The 17,573-nt window shown below is 44.3% G+C and overlaps 1 protein-coding gene across 3 annotated transcripts; it reads left to right on the forward strand.

The window, feature by feature from the left end:
• The first annotated feature begins 11,891 nt into the window (after positions 1–11,891).
• IFT22 (intraflagellar transport 22) lies at positions 11,892–17,476 on the forward strand. 3 transcript variants are annotated; one of them, XM_021005772.2, is made up of 5 exons: positions 11,892–12,068; positions 13,484–13,560; positions 13,652–13,741; positions 14,172–14,395; positions 16,478–16,565. In XM_021005772.2, the coding sequence occupies exons 1-5, from the start codon at positions 12,030–12,032 to the stop codon at positions 16,525–16,527; spliced, it is 480 nt and encodes a 159-aa protein (XP_020861431.1). In that variant the 5' UTR covers positions 11,892–12,029; the 3' UTR covers positions 16,528–16,565. The 3 variants fall into 3 exon arrangements, with proteins under 3 accessions (XP_020861431.1, XP_020861428.1, XP_020861429.1); XM_021005769.2 differs by having other exon boundaries at positions 11,894–12,068; positions 16,528–17,476; XM_021005770.2 differs by having other exon boundaries at positions 11,897–12,068; positions 14,193–14,395; positions 16,528–17,476.
• Positions 17,477–17,573: the final 97 nt, after the last annotated feature.

The raw sequence follows: 17,573 nt of genomic DNA on the forward strand, positions 1-17,573 counted from the left end.
TATTTTGTTCAGGCACTCCATTACTTCAACAGACCTGTGTGTGGATACTGTTGCTGCTGATAGGGATCTTGTCCATCCGTGCTTCCTCACTGTGTGTGATTCTGGTCTGATTCCTTCCACAAACTCTCCATAGAAGGTGTCGCCAGCATAGCAGAAGCCTCAGGATGAGTTTTCCAAGGTTTCAGAGATATCCAGGCCAATCCAAACTGTGTGTTTCTTTTCACTGACTTTTTTCATTTTAATTTTTCGCATTCTGGACTTGACAAATACCAACAACTTGAACATTTCCATATGCGAAGAAGCGAAGGGAGGACTGCACAGGAAACCACAAACTGTCACTTTGTCCTGTTTCTCTTTTAAAAAGTGGGTCTCATTTGTACATAGTGGTTTGCAGGTTGTCTCCCTCATTAGACTGTGACTCCTTGAGGGCAGGACCTGTCTGGTCTTTCTTCGCATCCCAGCACTTCACACAGTGCCTGGCAGCCACCCACCTGCCCCATGGTGGGCCCTTAATTCATATTTACTAACTGACTGCTTGTATTTTTTTTAAACCCAGAAGCTCTAGATTTGGGCTGTGACATTCCTGGGACTTTTCACTCGGGGGATTCTTTTAGGAGGTGACCGATGCCTCTTTCTAGTTTAACTTTGCCCTCTACTTTTGATAGTTTTCAGTCCGTGATTTCTTGAACTATAACACCCAGTCTTGTATGATCAGGGTTTTCAGGGATTCTGATGACTTAGATTATTTCTCCTTGCCCTGTTTTACAGGTCAGTGGCTTTGACAGCAAATCTCTTACATTTGCTTCTATTTTTCATTCTTTTGCTTTTGCTCTAACATTTCTTGTTTCATAGAGTCACTGAGTTCTATTTGCTCCTTCCTAATTTTCAGGGAGTCTTTTAAGGAAAGGTTTTCCACTGTCTGTTTCAAGCTATTCATTCTCCCTCGTGTTCATTCCACCAGGGCTCTTAGCTCACTCATAATTTCACTTTTTCTCTCTTGCTTCATTTTTTCCAGGTGCTCATAAAGTCCTCACAGCTGAGTCATTTTCCCTTCAAGGGACATTGTTGACGTCTTCTTCTGGGTTTACCTCTTGTGTGCGTGTCTCTTATTTCTTCATAATAGTTGACGGTTTTTTCTTACATTTGCTCATCACCTGCAGTCTCAATTTCTGGTGTAGGACCTTATGCCAGGGCCAGGCTCTGCCCTCGCACAGCCATACTTACATGGGATGGTCAGCTTCTTTTTGGTCCTACCTCAGTTTCCTGGGTTCATCCCACTGGCTGCTCTGGCATGTCTGCACTCGGAGCACTGGGCTCCAGCTCAGGCCCATGATCTTCTAGGGTCAGATTGCTGCTGTCTTCAGGGCCCACTATAGCATTTCACAGGCTCACAGAAATTGAGATTTGGAAGGGAATTCAAATGTCTGCTATGTCAACAGAAAAGGAATCTCCAGCACAACATACCTGACAAATTGAAGACCTCCAAGGAGGGGGACCCGCCCACCTCCTGAGCCAGCCTAGGCCATTCTGGGACAGACCAAATAGTTTTCCCTGATATCCAGCTTAAATCTCTCTCTTCACAATTTCTACCCATTGCTCCTGGCCTTGACCTCAGGCCAAACAAAACAAATTCAATGGGGAAGAAAATTATCCTGTGTCTGCAGAGTCTTCTTTTCTCCATGATAAACATGCCTAGTTCCTTCAACCAAACCTCCTTTGTATGAACTCAAGGCCCTTCAAAACCCTGGCTGCCTTTTCCTATACGCTCTCTATGGGGTGCTGAGCTGACCACAACCCTCCAGATGCAGTCTGAGGAGGGCAGAGAACAATGACACTGTCACCATCTCACTCCTGGGAATCAGACCCATCCTAACGGTTCGCTGAGGGGCTTGGTGGCCACATCACAAGCCCGACAGTTAGCTCCCAGTCCACTAAAACCTCCCAGGTGTGCTGAGAACAACTGCTCCCCATCCATACCTCTTCCATCTTATACTTACAAAGCTGATTTGTTTGCACCCAAATGCTGTACTTTACATTTATTCCTGTTGAACTGCAGCTTCTGAGACAGGGGGCAGCTCTCCAGCCTGTCAACCTTCTTCTGGATCCTGACTCTGTCCCCCATGGTGTTAGAGCTCCCTTCCAGCTCTGGGCCATCTGCAGATTCAATGAGCCTGCCATCTGCCTTTGTCCAAACCATACAAATAATAAGCAGTACAGGGTCAGCTAAACACAGATACCTGGGGTACTCCACTGGAGACCTCCTGCCATATTGATATTGAACCACTAACAACTCTCTTTGAATCTGCCTATCCAACCAGTTATGAGTCCATCGGACTGTATTATCGTCTAATCCATACTTCTCCATCCTTTCCATAAAAACAGCATGAGAAATATTTTTATCAAAAGACCTATGTAAACTATATCCATAGCATTCCCTTCATATACTAGCTTAAAAATCCTGTCAAAAAAGGAAATAATAACAGTCAATCTGACACAACCTGTTCTTGATGAAACAAACCCTTGTAATCACTTCATCACTTTCTAGATGTTTCCCAGTCATATCCTTAATGATACTATAAATCCACAACACATCTCCTAGTAATAAAAAAACAGAGACTATAGAGGGCCAGTTCAAATTAAAGATTTTATGACTGGGAATCTATATTAAGTCTTTTAAGTAATTTATAGAAAGGATTTGAAATACCTCAATATCATTTCTTTATGTGCTTGTGAGAGATTTTATTGAATGGAGTCACAGAACTAAATATAAAAAAGAGCAGTTAGGTCATCTAGTCCTTTCCTCTGCCAAATGCCATATTGCTCCCTCTGCTTTCTGGAGATTATTTATTAAACTATCTAAAGTAAGCCTTATATAATTTAAAATGAAGGTCATGAAGCAATGTATCTTAATACTTTATAACAAAAATCCCTTTCTTATATAGAACTCATTTCTAAGAAGCTCAGAGTATTTGACTTTTTTCCCCCTTTCCAATGGAGAATCAAGTCAAGTCAACAAGCATATATTGAACACCTTCTTTATGGAAGGCACTGTGCTCAGTTCTGGGGATACCAAGAAAGGTAAAAAAAAAAAACAGTCCTTGTTTCCAAGGAGCTCATGGACTAATGGAAGAAACAGCATGAAAATAACTATGTATAAACAAGATATCAATAGGATAAACTGGAGATAATCAACAGAGGGAAGACACTAACATTAAGGGGGATTGGCAACTTGTTTCTTACAGACTGTAAGATTTTTAGCAGAGTCTTAAGCCAGGGAAGCATATCAAGGGCAGGAAATGGGTCTCTTTTTATCTTTCGATCCCCAGTGATTAGCACAGTGTTCCTACATATGGTAAGCAATTAGTAAATTCTTGCTGATTGATGGATTAATTTGTTTTATATATGTATATGCTTATGTAAGTATATGTTCCTCAGTACCTCACGTACTGACTGGCACATCGTAGGTCCTAAATAAATGCTTGTTGATTGATAGAAACCGGATGAGTCATATAAATAATCATTTTTGCCACTGTGTTCCATCTTGCCCCCAATCCTATACTGACCTCCCTGTCCAATTACCCTAGGGCCAACAAGTGACTTGGATTTATGGATCCTGAATAAACCGCTGGCACCAATCTGGGGCCATCTTTGAGTTGGCTTAAATCCCAGTTCACACCCTTCCCTTCTACAGGAGGTGATTTCCCTGACCAGCCCCAATTCAAGCTCTGAGGCCATTTCATCCATTCTGTTCAACAAATGCCTACTACATATAAGGACTCATGCTAGGCACTGGGGATAAAATGATAAAAAATGAAACAGTCACCCAGTAAGTGTTCAAGGAAGGATTTGAACCTGGCTATTCTTGACTCTGGGCAGCTAGGTGGTGCTGCAGTAGACAGAATGCTGGGCCTGGAGTCAGGAAGATTCACTGTTGGAAGGACTGGTGAGACATGATTGGGCTGAACACTTCAAAGAGTAACCCTTTTTTAAAAATATATACATTTATATCTTTTATTTTTATATCCTTTCCATTTCCTAGTGTATTCTTCTATCCCACACAATTCAGAGAACTATTCCTCTAACAAAAAGAACAAAAAAGGAAGAAAAAACAAGCAGTTCAGGAAAACCACCCAACACATCAACTAAGTCTGAGAATATATGCAATATTCCACATCCGTGGTTCCCCCACCTCTGCAAAAGAGGGCAGAGAGTAGCTCTTACAATGGTTTTATTCTTTGCCTTTGTGCAATAAATATGTGTGCAGACACCATGAGGACTGCCTGTGGGATGAGATGCGATAAAAGAGAATTTATTAGATTGAAGGCATTCTCCCAGATGGGAGGACGGGGCTATCAAAACAGTGATTTCCATCATTTTAGATTTCAGAGCAATAGAAAATCAGGGCCTGCTGCAGCTCCTAACTGGGGGAGTGCAAGAGGAGGAGGAGTGTAAGAGTTTATAGGTGTGTGTGTCCACTAGTGAGCAGCAGAGATGCTGCAGCCACTGGGAAAATCCCTGCACATTCACTGACTAGTTCCATACCAACACTGAGTTGGTGATCTGAGAGTGGCTGCCACCTGGTGGCCACAATATGCACTCCACACCACTCCACTCCACCCATGGTTTAACTTAATTAAATAACAACCAGATCTTCCACGGTTGTTGAGAGCAAAGCAAAGAGCCAGGTATGGATGAATACGGCTTCAGCAACACCAGGTCCCATATGCCTGGTACATATATCATCTGCCACGTAAACCAAGTAGGTATAAAGTGCTTTCATGATAGGGAGAGTGCTAACAACTTATCGGGGAGGGAAGAGGGGGTTGTAATTAAAGGTCTCCTGTAGGAGAGCCTTGAAGGAGGTAGATATTTCAAGAGGCTGAGGTGAGGAGGAAAAGTGCCCCAGGAGGGGAGAGGAGGTGCAAAAGCAGAGAGACAGGGATCGAGTGTCACATATAGCTAAGAGTGAGACAGTGTGGCCAGCCTTGGAGTGTGTATAGGGAAGTGATATGAAATCAGCCAACGCGTGGCTGTGACCCAAGCCCTTCCTGCAGTGTCCCCACAAGTGGTCATTGGGTCTTCACCGAAAGACCTCTAGTGAGAAGAACTCACCATGTCCCCAGGCAGCCCATGTCACTAATTGTTAGAGAGATTCAAATTTTACTCTGACATCTCATATGATATAGAGCTTCTTGAAGGCTCTGATGGAAGAATGAAAATTGAGGCAGGAGAACCAGCCTGGCAACCCATTGTAAGTCTGCTTTCCAAAGATCTGCCAAGCTAAATGTAATCATCATGGGATTTTAAGATCATAGATCTTAGAGGTGGAAGGTATCTGAGAGGTCATCTAGTCTAACTATTTCATTTTACATATGAGGAAACTGAGGCCCAGAGAAGTGGGGTGATTTACCCAAAGTTGTCCAGGTAGTAAGCTGCAGAACACAGATTCAAACCCAGGTCCACTAAACCCAAGTTGAGTGCTCTTCCCCCACACCAACAATCTCTCAAATTTTGGTCACTAGGTGATGAGAGAAATGAGATTAATGATACCAATTATTGAATCAGGACTAAGGTTTTTCTACTGCCTTATTAATTGTTAACTAATCAGAGTTGATTGCCACCCTCAGAAACACCACCCTTCCAAAGGTATATAAGCACTGAGTGGGTTCCATGAGGGGTCTTTGGTATTAAAGAGTGCCACTGACCCCTTTGGTTAATTATTGCTAGCATGATTAAGAAAATGATTAATTACCCATAAATCTTTGTCTCTTGAACTTCTTATATGTCACAGTGACAATTGGGGGTGAAGGAGGCAAAGCACAGAAAACAGTTAAGACTGTTTACTAAAGCACAGATGGACTGGATTCTTCATTGGTAGATGGAATACACACATCAGTGATATCACAGATCCTTGAAATATGAAAGGTCTTCTGACCAAAAATAATTGAAGGAAGTTTGGCTGTACCAAGCAGGGAACAAAAAAAAGGCAGGATATAATTAAACATTAAATTGTATGGCACTGATTCTACTATCTATGAGAAATATTCAAAGAAGGAAGAGATCAGGATAGGCTGAAATAGTCAAGGAGGCTTCATGGAGCACAGGGGATTCAAGCTAGGCCTTGAAGGATGGATGGAATTTGTACAGAGAGAAAGGAATGCAGAAAGTGGCCACTTTCATGTTGTCTCTTTCACCCTCGTAAACCTCAACCCCTTATGCTGCCACCATTCCCATGAATGAAGTCCTATAGTTTCACTTGCCTGCCACAGATCTCCACCTGGCTGTCCTTCAAATTCAATGTGTTCAAAATTGAATTCATCCTTATCTGCCCTGCAAAAAAAATCTTCCTTCTCCTAATTTCCTCATTCCAAATGCTAACACTAAAATCTGTCTAGTTACTCTCGTTAAAATCTTGGAATTATCCTTGACTCTCCCTCTCCCTCACCTCCCACATCCAGTTTCAAATCCAATCAAGTTTAATTCTACAGTGTCTCTAACATCCCTCCCCTCCTGTTCAATCCCACTTGCCTGCAGACTAGACAAAGTCACCTCTTGCCTAGATTGCTGTAAATAGCTTCTAATTGATCTCCCTGCCTCTAGGCACTTCCCTTTTCAACATACCCTTCCTACTCTAGCAAAAGCACAGAGGGAGTCTTGGATGTAGCCACAAAGGCTACCTAGATCTCCTCTTCAATACCCCTGCTGAGTAGTCATCCAGCCTATGCCTGAAAAACGTTGGGAAGGGAGAACTCTCATTACCCAAGGCAACTCATTCAACTTTTGCAAAGTTTTGATTGCAAGGAGTTTTTTCCTAGCATTGAGCTGACATCCATCTCTCTTCACCATCTATTCACTGTTCCTGATTCTGCCCTGGGAGGCCAAGCAGAACAAGTTTGATCCCTTTTCCGTACAAAAGTCTTTCCGATACTAGAAGATAGCTATTCAGTTCCCCCCAAGCCTCCTCTTTCCCAAGCTAACCATCCCCAGTTCCTTCAACGGATGATCACATGACATACCTTGCAGGCCCTTCAGCAGCCTGAGCTCCCTTTTTCTTGACCTGATGTGCAATGTCCCTCCTAAGATGGAGCCCACAGAACTGGATGGGGCTTTGGCTGCGATGTCATGCTGGTGACACATAGTGGATGTGCAGTCTGCTACAATTCCCAGAGTACTTTTATGGGTATGGTAGTTTAGGCACATCTGGCACAGAGCAGGTACTTAATAAACACTTGATTGATTGATTTCATCTATTAAATTTGTCTATTAAAATTTTATCTTATTCGATGATTCTACCATTGCCCAGCTATGTGTCAAATGCAAATTTGAGAAAAATGACATCTATAGCTTCATCTTAGTCACTATAAAAAAATATTGAGGGGCAGCTAGGTGGCGCAGTGGATAGAATGCTGGCCCTGGAGTCAGGAGGACTTGAGTTCAAATCTGACCTCAGACACATAACACTCACTAGCTGCGTGACTCTAGGCAAGTCACTTAACCCCAATTGCCTCATATAAAAAAAAAGAAAAAAGAAAAAATATTGAGCATTATTGGGCCAAGGACAGATCCCTGAAGTGATCCCACTAGAGATCTCTTTTCAAGTTGGCATCAACGTATCCATGGTTTCTGCTGGAACCTGATCACTCACCAGTTCCAAATCCACCCAGCTAGTCCTCCTATCTCCACCTGGTGCAGAAGGAGATTGTGAGAGTTTATCAAACCCTTCAGTGAAATCTAGCTACACTATATGAGCATTCTCCAGAATTACCCCTCTAGTAATCAGCCCCATCAAAAAAGGAACCGAGGTTAATCTGGCCTAACTAGTACTTGACAAATCATCCTGGCTCTTAGCTAACTCTGCTGCTCTTTCTCACAACCCATCCCTTTCATAATAAGTACATTTTAGAATTTTGCCAGGAATTTAAATCAAGTGCAGTGACCTGTAGCTGCAGTCTTTCCCTTTTTTTGAAAGTAGGAGCACGATCTTGCTCCAGTCCTCAGACATCCCCACTTCTTCCTAATCTTGCAAAGATCACTGATGGTACACTGATCAGCGTCTGGATCAGTAAGTCCTTTCAATACCCTGATGTGTAGTTTGAGCTCTTTAGGTGGCTCCCCAACCCCCTCTCCTGCCTTTTTTTCTTTCCCATTGGAATAAGTTCTGTTTATGTCTTCAGAATTTCATTCTTGAGAGCTTCCTTTCCACCTCTCCTGAATGAAGAACTTTAGAGGAACCATGGGATCCTCTCTGTCCTTTCTCTGAACCCTCTGAAATATGCTTTTGCAAAATGCAAGGTGTGCATGTTAGATAATGCTTGTCTTTCTCCTCCTTCTAGATCCCAAATTCTAACATGGAATGATCACTTACCCCCAAGGTCCTAATCATTTCTCCTTCTGCAGCCTTGTTGTTCAAAACCAGGTCTCTAACAGCAATCCCCCTTGCCGCTTCCTTAACCTTTGGAAGAATGAAATTATCATTAAGACAAATCAAGATGTCATTAGTTGTTCTATTTTCAGCAAGTAGAACTCCAAGAGATGTCTAGAACCCTGAATTCCCCATCCCTACTATATCATGCTTCTATAGCAAGAAAAGCAGCTGTAAGACTCTGCAAGGAACTCGGGATGAGAGCCTAGGGTAAACTTCTTGAGTAATCTTACAAAGAGGAGAATGGGTCTGCCAGCATGCGGGAGCTGGGAATTGCCCCTCTGCCACATGTGTTCTCTAAGCTGGAGCACATTTCCTCCTGGACTCTGTATATACTAATGGGAAAATCTATCATAGACTTGGGGGGGGATGCGTTTGTGCCAACTGTTCTTACTACTACTTTAGTAGACACCCCTTTCTAAAAACTAATTAAGTCTAGCTGACTAAGATCAGCTGATGATTAGGGGAAGCACACACTGGTGGGGGCTTGTAAAGAATAATAGCATTAGAAAAACAAACCCTCGACTCCTCAAGGATTACTCTTATGACCCTGAAAGGAGATATAATAGCCATGCTCTGAATTGCTAATTTGTGCCAGTGGGAGTTGAGATAATAACTCCAGAGTATGTAGATTTTAAGTTTCCCCCTTTTCCTCTATAATAGCTCACCTAGGTTTTGTTTAGCAGTTGGCAGATTCTGCCTAGCCCTACTGCAAATGGAATTCTCCACTTTCTTCTAAGAGTCTCAAGCAGAACTCTAGACAGCAAGGCTTTATGGAATGAGCCTATAAATTAAATCACTTCCTGGTGACTTTAGATATGACCATTTCCCTGGCTTCAAAACCCTCTTCCATCAAAGTAATCTTCCTAACACACAGATCTAATCTTATCACTCCCCTGTCCAAAGTCCCTCAGTGGCCCCCCATTGCCTACCAAATAAAATACAAACTTCTTAGTCTGACATTTAAGATTGCTGGTAAAAAGTCTCCCTCCAACCTAACCAGCTGACCTTTTTATCATAGTTTATCCCTAAAACACACTGCTAGCCTAAAGTAGTTTCCTCAGCTATAAAATGAGGAGGTCAGACTAGAACAGAGGTATCCACCAGTGGGCTTGAAACTGATTAAAATGTAATTGGGACAAAATTAACAAAATAAATAAAAATATGATAGAACATGAATAATGTTAATATGTGGTTTTCTAAGTGCCCCATTTCTGTTTGAGTTTGGACTATACAAACTATATACTTCTATAAAGTCCCTGCCAGCTTTAAATCTATGATCCAATTTAATCTGCTAATGGACCACATATGATCATTACAACTGAACTTCCTTGCCATATCTTTTGACTTGGTCTGAGTCAATGAGTCCACAAGCATTTATTAAGCACTTCCTGTGTACAGCATGATGCTAAGCACTGGAGATACAAAGGCAGTAACAGTCCTTGCTCTCAAGGAGCTCACTTTCTATTGAAGGAGACTTGTAATAGATACATACCTGGCATACTCAGAGTAGATGGATGGGCATCTTGGATGCTAAGGCCTCCTGAAGGTGAGACTTAAGCGGAATCTTGAAGGAAGCCAGGGAATCTGGGGGGGGGCATTCTGGGTTTGGGGGACACTCATTCCAAAGGCATAAACACAAGAAATGTAGATGGGTGTGCAACAACAAGAAGTTTCTTTAAAAAAAAGAAGTTGTGTAGCAACTTGATGGTTGACTGAAAACAATGCCAAGTCTCTACATTCTAGCCCGGAAGATGGGCCTTAATAGGGCCAAACAGATCTACCAACACAGCAGTGAACCTGATCTGTCCCGCCAGGACATCAAGCCCGATAGCTGGCCAAGCATGATGCCCACAGATGACAAAATGGGTGTTATCAAGATCCTCCTTTTCCTGCCCACCCTAGTCAAATTAAGGGCAAAACCAGACAATTCTTGGCCTAGAGAAGTTAAGACTTAAGAGGATGTTATCTCCATCCAAGTATTTGAAGGATAATCACAGGGGAGATTACATATTCTTTACTCAGCCAGGCAAAACTAAGCCTATGTTGTGAAGATACAAATTTAGACTTGATATAAGGGGAAATTTTCCAGTAATTAGTTATCCAAAATAAAATAGGCAGTCTCAAAAGATAGTGGGTTCCTCTTCGATGGAAAGGCTCTGACCTTGGGATCTAGAGACTAGAACCATTGATATTAACTAGAAGATACATGAATAATTTAGGTGTGTGGTAATAAAAGGTTGGACTACAGTGAGAATGAAGACACATGCAGGGAAAAAACACCAAAAAACTGAAATAATAGCACATTTATAGAGTCCTTTGTTCTCATCTCTGAGATATCATCATCCCTGTTTTGCAGATGAAGAAATTGAGACTGGGAAGAGTTAAATGACAAACCCAAGGTTACCCGTGTGTTTGAAGTGGGACACCCCTTCCAGGGTTCTTTCCAATGCTTCTCAGGAAGGAATTGGACTCAATATGTTGTACATGAGGAATAGTTCTCAGGTAACATACTGGGGGCTGGGAGACCAGTCCCAAAAACAAAAACAGAGATGACAGGAAGAGAGCCAGCCTTGAGGGAAAGATGACCAGTCATCGTTGAATTGGGGGTGACCATCGAACATCCTGTCAGAGATGCCTGGTCGCACTTGGGAGATACAGGACTGGACGCGTTAGAGACCAAGGTTCCGTGTACCACAAACCCAGATTTCCAGAATTAAAAGACAGTTCAAAAAAGCCCTTTACAAGGAAGGGAGATCATTTCGTTATTTTCATTTTCACTTTCAGCCGTGCCTATGAAATGTACAGATATTCTGGCTTTAGAAGGTCCCCGTCCTGGATAAATCTGGCCTAGGGTTTCACTAAGACAGTGGGGAGAGGTGGGAGGTGGAGGAGGGGAGAGGGGGAAGGTGGGGGAGGGGAGAGGTGGGGGAGGAGAGACGGGGAAGGTGGGGGAGGGGGGAGGGGGGAGGCGGGGGGGGGCAGAGAAGGGGGGCTCATCGGCCCCCAAGGTCCCTTCCCTCTCTAAGCCGACAGTGCCAGGCAAGATGACAGGTGGAGGACCGGACTTTGGCCTCCCACCTCTGACTAACGGTTGCTTGACCCTGGCCGCGTCACTTCCTCCCTCTGGGCCTCAGTTTCCCCACGTGTCAAATGGGAGGGGAGCTGGGTCCAGAGGGCCTTCCAGCTCGGAATCGATGAGCCTGTGGGCCTGTGTCTAAGAAGCCACTCCCCCTCCCTGAGCCTCAGTTTCCCCCCTCTGTCAAATGAGGGGTGGCGCACTAATGACGTCGGACCTTCTCCATCTCGCGGCTGAAGGCGAGGGCACGGGAAGGTTGGGGGATGGGGGACCCGCAGACAGTTAAACCGCCACCGCCGCCGCCGCCGCCACCGCGCGCGCTCGCCGAGAATCTGCGGCTGCGCGGCGAGCGCACGCCGCCTGCCCCGCCTCCATCCCCATGGAAACGGAGGGGTAGCGAATCCCAGAGGAGCTTCTCGGCCACGCCCCCCCACCCCTGAGGATCCCGGCGTCCTGGCAACGGCGGCGCCTGCGGGCTGGGGCCAAGGCCGGGCGGCCGGAGATGCCTTGCCGCGCAGGGCCGGCGCCATGCTCAAGGCTAAGATCCTGTTCGTGGGGCCTTGTGAGGTGGGCGCGGCGGCGGGGAGGGGAGAGGGGGCGGCCTCCCTGAGCCTCAGTGTCCTCCCTTGGGAAACTGGGGGGGGGGGGAGCCCGGCTTGGCTCCCTCCGTCCCACCTGGGGGCAGCTCCGCCGGGTTAGGTTAAGAGGGAGGGTCTGGAAGGAGGCTCCTGGGCCAGGGGTGGGGGCCGCACCCCTCCTTGGACAGATTGGGAACCTGAGGCCCGGGGAGGGGGGGGAAGTGACCTAGGCTCACAGAATCCATGTAATCCAGCCCCCTCGTTTGACGAACGCGGAAACTGAGGCTTAGAAAGGGCAAGGAGCTCGCAGAGACAGTGCAGTGGTAGGTTTGGAGCTGAGAGAGACCCCAGACATCATCCAGCCCAGCCAGCTCATTTCAGGTCGGTCAGTCAACAGGCATTTATTAAATACTTCCTCTGGTCGGCTCTGCGCCGAGGACTGAGAATACAAAGAAAGGCAAAAACGGCCCACGCCCCCAGGGAGTTTACATTCTATTGGGGTATATGGGAGAAACTGAGGCCCAGGGAAGAAGGATCGTAGCATCAAAGACAGATAGCTGGAAGAGCCCTTAGAACAAGGATGCTTAACCTGGGGCATAAATTTTTTTTGAAAAAGTGTTTCAATAGAATTAGTTTCCTTTGTAATCTTATTTTTTTTTATAAATTTGAAAACATTCTAAGACAGTTCCATTTTTGACTTCCAAAGCGGTCCGAGATGCAAAAAAAAAAAAAAAAGAATCCCTGCCTTAGACGATCAGCCTCTCATTTTGCAGATGAGGAAAGTGGGGGCCAAGGAGATGAAGTCATTTGATAAAAATCATAGGATTACAGATCTCAGGCCAGAAAGACCCTTAGAGGTCATCTAGGCTCACCCCTTTATATGATAAATGAGGAAACAGACCCAGAGGTGAAAAAAATGCCTTGCCCAAAGTCACACAAGTAAAACAGAACACAGCTAAGACCCAGTCATGTGCTGTGACCCCAGTTTCCATTGCATCATGGAATCTGATGTCCTTTCCCCTGCCTCTCTGGCCTTTATTTTATAAAGGGACAGACATTAACTTTGCCCAGGTCACACAGGTAATGAATACCAGAATCAAGATCTCATGACCAGAGCCTCAGATTTTCCTACTGAAGGGCACTGATCCTGGGAGTTGGGAGGAAGTTTAGGGAAACATGCAGTTGTGGGATCGTGGATGGAACCTCAGAAGCCAGCCACTGCAATCATTTTATTGTTGAGGAAACTGAGGCCAAGTGGAATGACTTGGCTGGTTGCAACGGGGATTTCTTTTGGAGAATGTGTTGGACTAGATGTCAGTTAAGGGCCCTTCCAGTTCCCCAATCCTGTGATTCTGTGAACCCAATCTTTAATGAACAAAATCCAAATGCTGTCACTTTGCACAGAGCGGCAAAACGGTCCTGGCCAACTTTTTGACAGAGTCCTCAGACATCACCGAGTACAACCCAACCCAAGGTGTGAGGTGAGTACTGAGCCCTGACTGCTCTGTGTTCTGAAGACTCTGAGGCAAGCACCGGACCCATCACCTCTCCCAAACACATTTGTGTTTTTAGGATCCTGGAATTTGAGAACCCCCAAGTAGCTAGCAACAACAAAGGGACAGGGTGTGAGTTTGAGCTGTGGGATTGTGGAGGAGACACAAAGTAAGTGTTTTTCAGTTTTCTTCCGGGGGGGGGAGAGTGTGTGTGTGTTCCATTCACGTCTGACTCTTTGTGATGAATTTTGAGGTTTTCTTGGCAAAGATGCTGGAGTGTTCTCTAGCTCATTTTACAGATGAGCCAACCAGAGTTAAGTGACTTACCCAGGGTCATACCACTAGAAAGTGTCTCAGGCTGAATTTAAACTCATGAAGATGGGTCTTCCTGATTCCAAGTCCAGTGTTCTATCCACTGTGCCACCTAGCAGCCCTTGTGTATGTTGTGTGTTTACATGGATGCTCATAAAAATGGCCTTCTGTAAATGCGGTCTGTGTTCTTAAGTCTGTAAATATCTCTTCTTGGCCATTATGGGCCAAGAGCAAGCATATTCATCACTATACACACAAGACTTAGAAGAATCACCCCCACCTGACAGGGCTCTTTTCCCTCCCTGGAGGTTTGAATCATGCTGGCCCGCCCTCATGAAGGACTCTCACGGAGTGGTGATCATCTTCAATGCCAATATCCCCAGCCACCTGAAGGAGATTGAAATGTGGCATTCTTGCTTCGTGCAGCAGCAGCTGTTACAAGACAGCCAGTGTCTCTTAATTGCGCACCACAAGCCAGGCTCTGGAGGGGACAAGGGCAACTTGTCTTTGGGTGAGGAGGACAAAAATGCTCATTTTAAATAGATTTTTAGTTCTTTTTGCATATTTTCTCAGTAGCCCCTTATTTTTTTTTTCAGTGCTTCTCACATGTTAAGTGCTTGAATGTTTGTCAGACTGATCTGGATCTTTGCTTACAGTCTTCTTCACTGACCATGGCTCCTTGGTTGTCTCTTTAAAAACCTGTCATTGCAACATAATCGACATAATACCTACCATAACATTTAAAGACCACCTCATCCAACCTAATTATATAGATGGGAAGACTGAGGCCCAGAGAGACTAACATCATCTTGATAGTCATCCTGATAGAGAATCCCAAAGTACAAAAAAAAAAATTGACACCATCCTCCTAGATGCTGATTGAGTACTCCCTGTATGTAGGGAATTTTATGCAAGGTACTGTCTTGTTATGCATGCCTAGGGTGTTAATTTACTTGAAGAACTGGACATATGACAAACAGGTAGAGAGCAACAGAGATAAAAGGTGAGTGATGGGACCTGAGATTTCACTGGATGAGGGAAATCCATGTCAGCAAACTCTCAGCGTTGCCTAGAGCTGGCCCAGGGTTACACAGCTTGCATATCTAAGAGGCCAGACAGGAGCTCCCATCTTCCTGGTGCTCCTCGCTGAAACACACTGCCTAACAGATAAAAAGAAAAAAAAAGGAACCTTAAGATGAAGAACATTTAATTACTGTACTAATGTTATAACTTTAGGTATGGTAGTTGAAATTGGTCCTGTTTCCTGAACTAGACAACGAAAATATCTCCTCAGTTCCATTCTGGCTCCAAAGTTTTCTTTTTTCATGATTTTTCTAGTACATTTAATGAGCTTTTATTCAGTGGTTGAAGATAAGTAATAGCATTCGGCATCTCCTTTTAATCTATCATCACTGTGGCAAAGTCAGCTAGGCTAATTAACATTTTTTAAAAGCTTATTTAAAAAGTAATTTATCTCAAGAAAAAACCCCGGTCAGCCATGTGACTTATGTATTACTGAGGTGGTCCTGTATAATCAACATTTGGAAAATTTCCATAATTGCTTTTATCTATTGCTCCTTGGACAGCTAGGTGGTAAAGTGAATAAAAGAACTGGGCTTGAAATCAGGAAAACTCATCTTCATAAGTTCAGATTCAGCTTTAGACACTGCCTAGCTGTGTGACCTTGGGCAAGTCACTTAACCCTGCTTGCCTCAGTTTCTTCATTTGTAAAATGAACTGGAGAAGTAAATGGCAAACTACTTCACATCTCTGCCAAGAAAACCCCAAGAGGGGCCACGAAGAGTCAGACGTGACTGAAAAATGACTGAACAACAAAAATTGCTCATTGTAAATGCCTGAGTCATTTAATCAAAGTAAACTGAAAATCAGTCTATAGACATTTATTATGATATTTCCTGTGTGCCAGGCACAAAATATGTGTTAAGGGATTTTGGTTTATATCCTGCATCAAAGGGAATGGGATCTGTAGTTGGTAAGGTCTTCCTTACCACCCAGTAGTGGGCTGGAGGTGGGGTTGTGAAGCCCATGGTGCTCCTAAACAGACTTAAAATACCATCCTGTTTTGGAACATTAGGAAATGCCAGAGTGGTTCTTTATGAGCCGCATATGGCACTAAGAGCTTCCCTCGGGTCCTGTCTCTCCTCACCCCCACCCCACCCGCTCAGTGGTTTTCCTCCTCCAAAGCTGGCCCCATGCTGCTCCAGTGTCCTCCTCACTGTCACTGTCAGCATGAACATAAACTGCCCTGCTTGGCTTCTGAAGCCCCTCACGACCAGGCCCAGCCTCAGCTTCCAGCCTGATTTTGCTTGGCTCCCCTTCCTGCACCATGTGGGGTGCTCTGTCTCCCGTCGCTGGGCCTCATCCCTCCTCTCCGGGGTTCCCTTGGACACAGCCCACATCCCCCCACCCTCCTCCCACCTTGTGTTTATGGGGATCAGGCTCTTCATAGTCTGTGTGCGCTTAGATGTGTCAGAGTGGGGGCTTTGACTCTGGGTGCCGAGCACCCCGCACAGTGCCTGGTACATAGTAGGTGCTTTAATGCATGAGTGATTGCTTCTGTTCCTATTTTCAGAAATTGCTCCGAAACTCTGCATAATGATACCTTCCTGTTTCACTCTGTAGCCGCACCTCTGAACAAACTGAAATTGGTACACTCCAATCTGGAGGAGGAACCGGAGGAGATCCGGATGGAGTTCATCAAGTACCTGAAAAGTATAGTGAGCTCGGTGTCTGAGAGCAGAGATAGGGAAGAGATGTCCATCATCACCTAAGTGACGCCATTCATTGTTCACACACGCGAGTCTTTTTACAATTTTGAAGTCCTTGCCTTCGTCTCGGGCACTTCTGAAGTCGCCCTCTTGCCCAGATCACGTCTGAAATGTCTTTGAGGGCAACGACCCTTTTTTTTTTTTTGGCGATCAAACGAGGTCAGCCAAGATGCTGTGCCTGCTCCACTAGAGGGAGGGCCCTGCTGGCCAGCGATTCTCTGGATACCAACTGTGCTGTTTGGTTTCAACGACCCTGTTGGTGAATTCACCTGCTTCCAATATGGTCAGAGACCTGTACAGTCAGGCTCAGTTTTGTTTGTTTCTTCTGAAAATGCTATTGCTATTGCCCAGTGATCAATCTGTCCCTCAATGGTTATTGTTGATACATAATAATCAAATGTGTTGTCTTCTGAATAGTAAGTGTAATGGAATGTTTATTTTTATGTGGAATTCTGTAATGTTAGGAAAATGATGCTAAACTGATTGGGGGCTTAAAGGCCAGTTTATATAAATAGACTTTCATAAACATCAGGGCATTTTCATCCACATCAAACTTGTACATTCAGATGAAAGCTATGTTATGTTTTCATGTTACCCAATGTGTAAAAAATGCTAAAGAATTCATATTCAGAGGTTATAAAGGCATGTGGCTTTCAATTCATTGGATAAGTAAGTTCATTTTCATGTTTTTTGAGATGGATTTTCATTTTTTCCCTACTTCCTTTATAATCATCTTAATTTTTGTCATATGTAACCAGTCAGAAATAAACATTCAGTACCTATAGCTTGAAACTGTAACTCAACTCACTGTGTATGTGTATGTATATATACACACATATAAATATATACAGATAAACACGGACACATGAACCTTTATATACCTCTTATACATGCATTTTG

The sequence above is a fragment of the Phascolarctos cinereus genome, unplaced genomic scaffold (assembly GCF_003287225.1).
Source record: "Phascolarctos cinereus isolate Bilbo 61053 unplaced genomic scaffold, phaCin_HiC Scaffold_5;HRSCAF=322, whole genome shotgun sequence".
NCBI classification, from domain to species: Eukaryota; Metazoa; Chordata; class Mammalia; order Diprotodontia; family Phascolarctidae; genus Phascolarctos; species Phascolarctos cinereus.

Coding starts and splice junctions, on each gene's coding strand:
- IFT22 (XM_021005769.2), top strand. CDS start 12,030: ATGCTCAAGGCTAAGATCCTGTTCGTGGGGCCTTGTGAG. Junction 12,069..13,483: donor TGTTCGTGGGGCCTTGTGAG/GTGGGCGCGGCG, acceptor CACTTTGCACAG/AGCGGCAAAACGGTCCTGGC. Junction 13,561..13,651: donor AACCCAACCCAAGGTGTGAG/GTGAGTACTGAG, acceptor TTGTGTTTTTAG/GATCCTGGAATTTGAGAACC.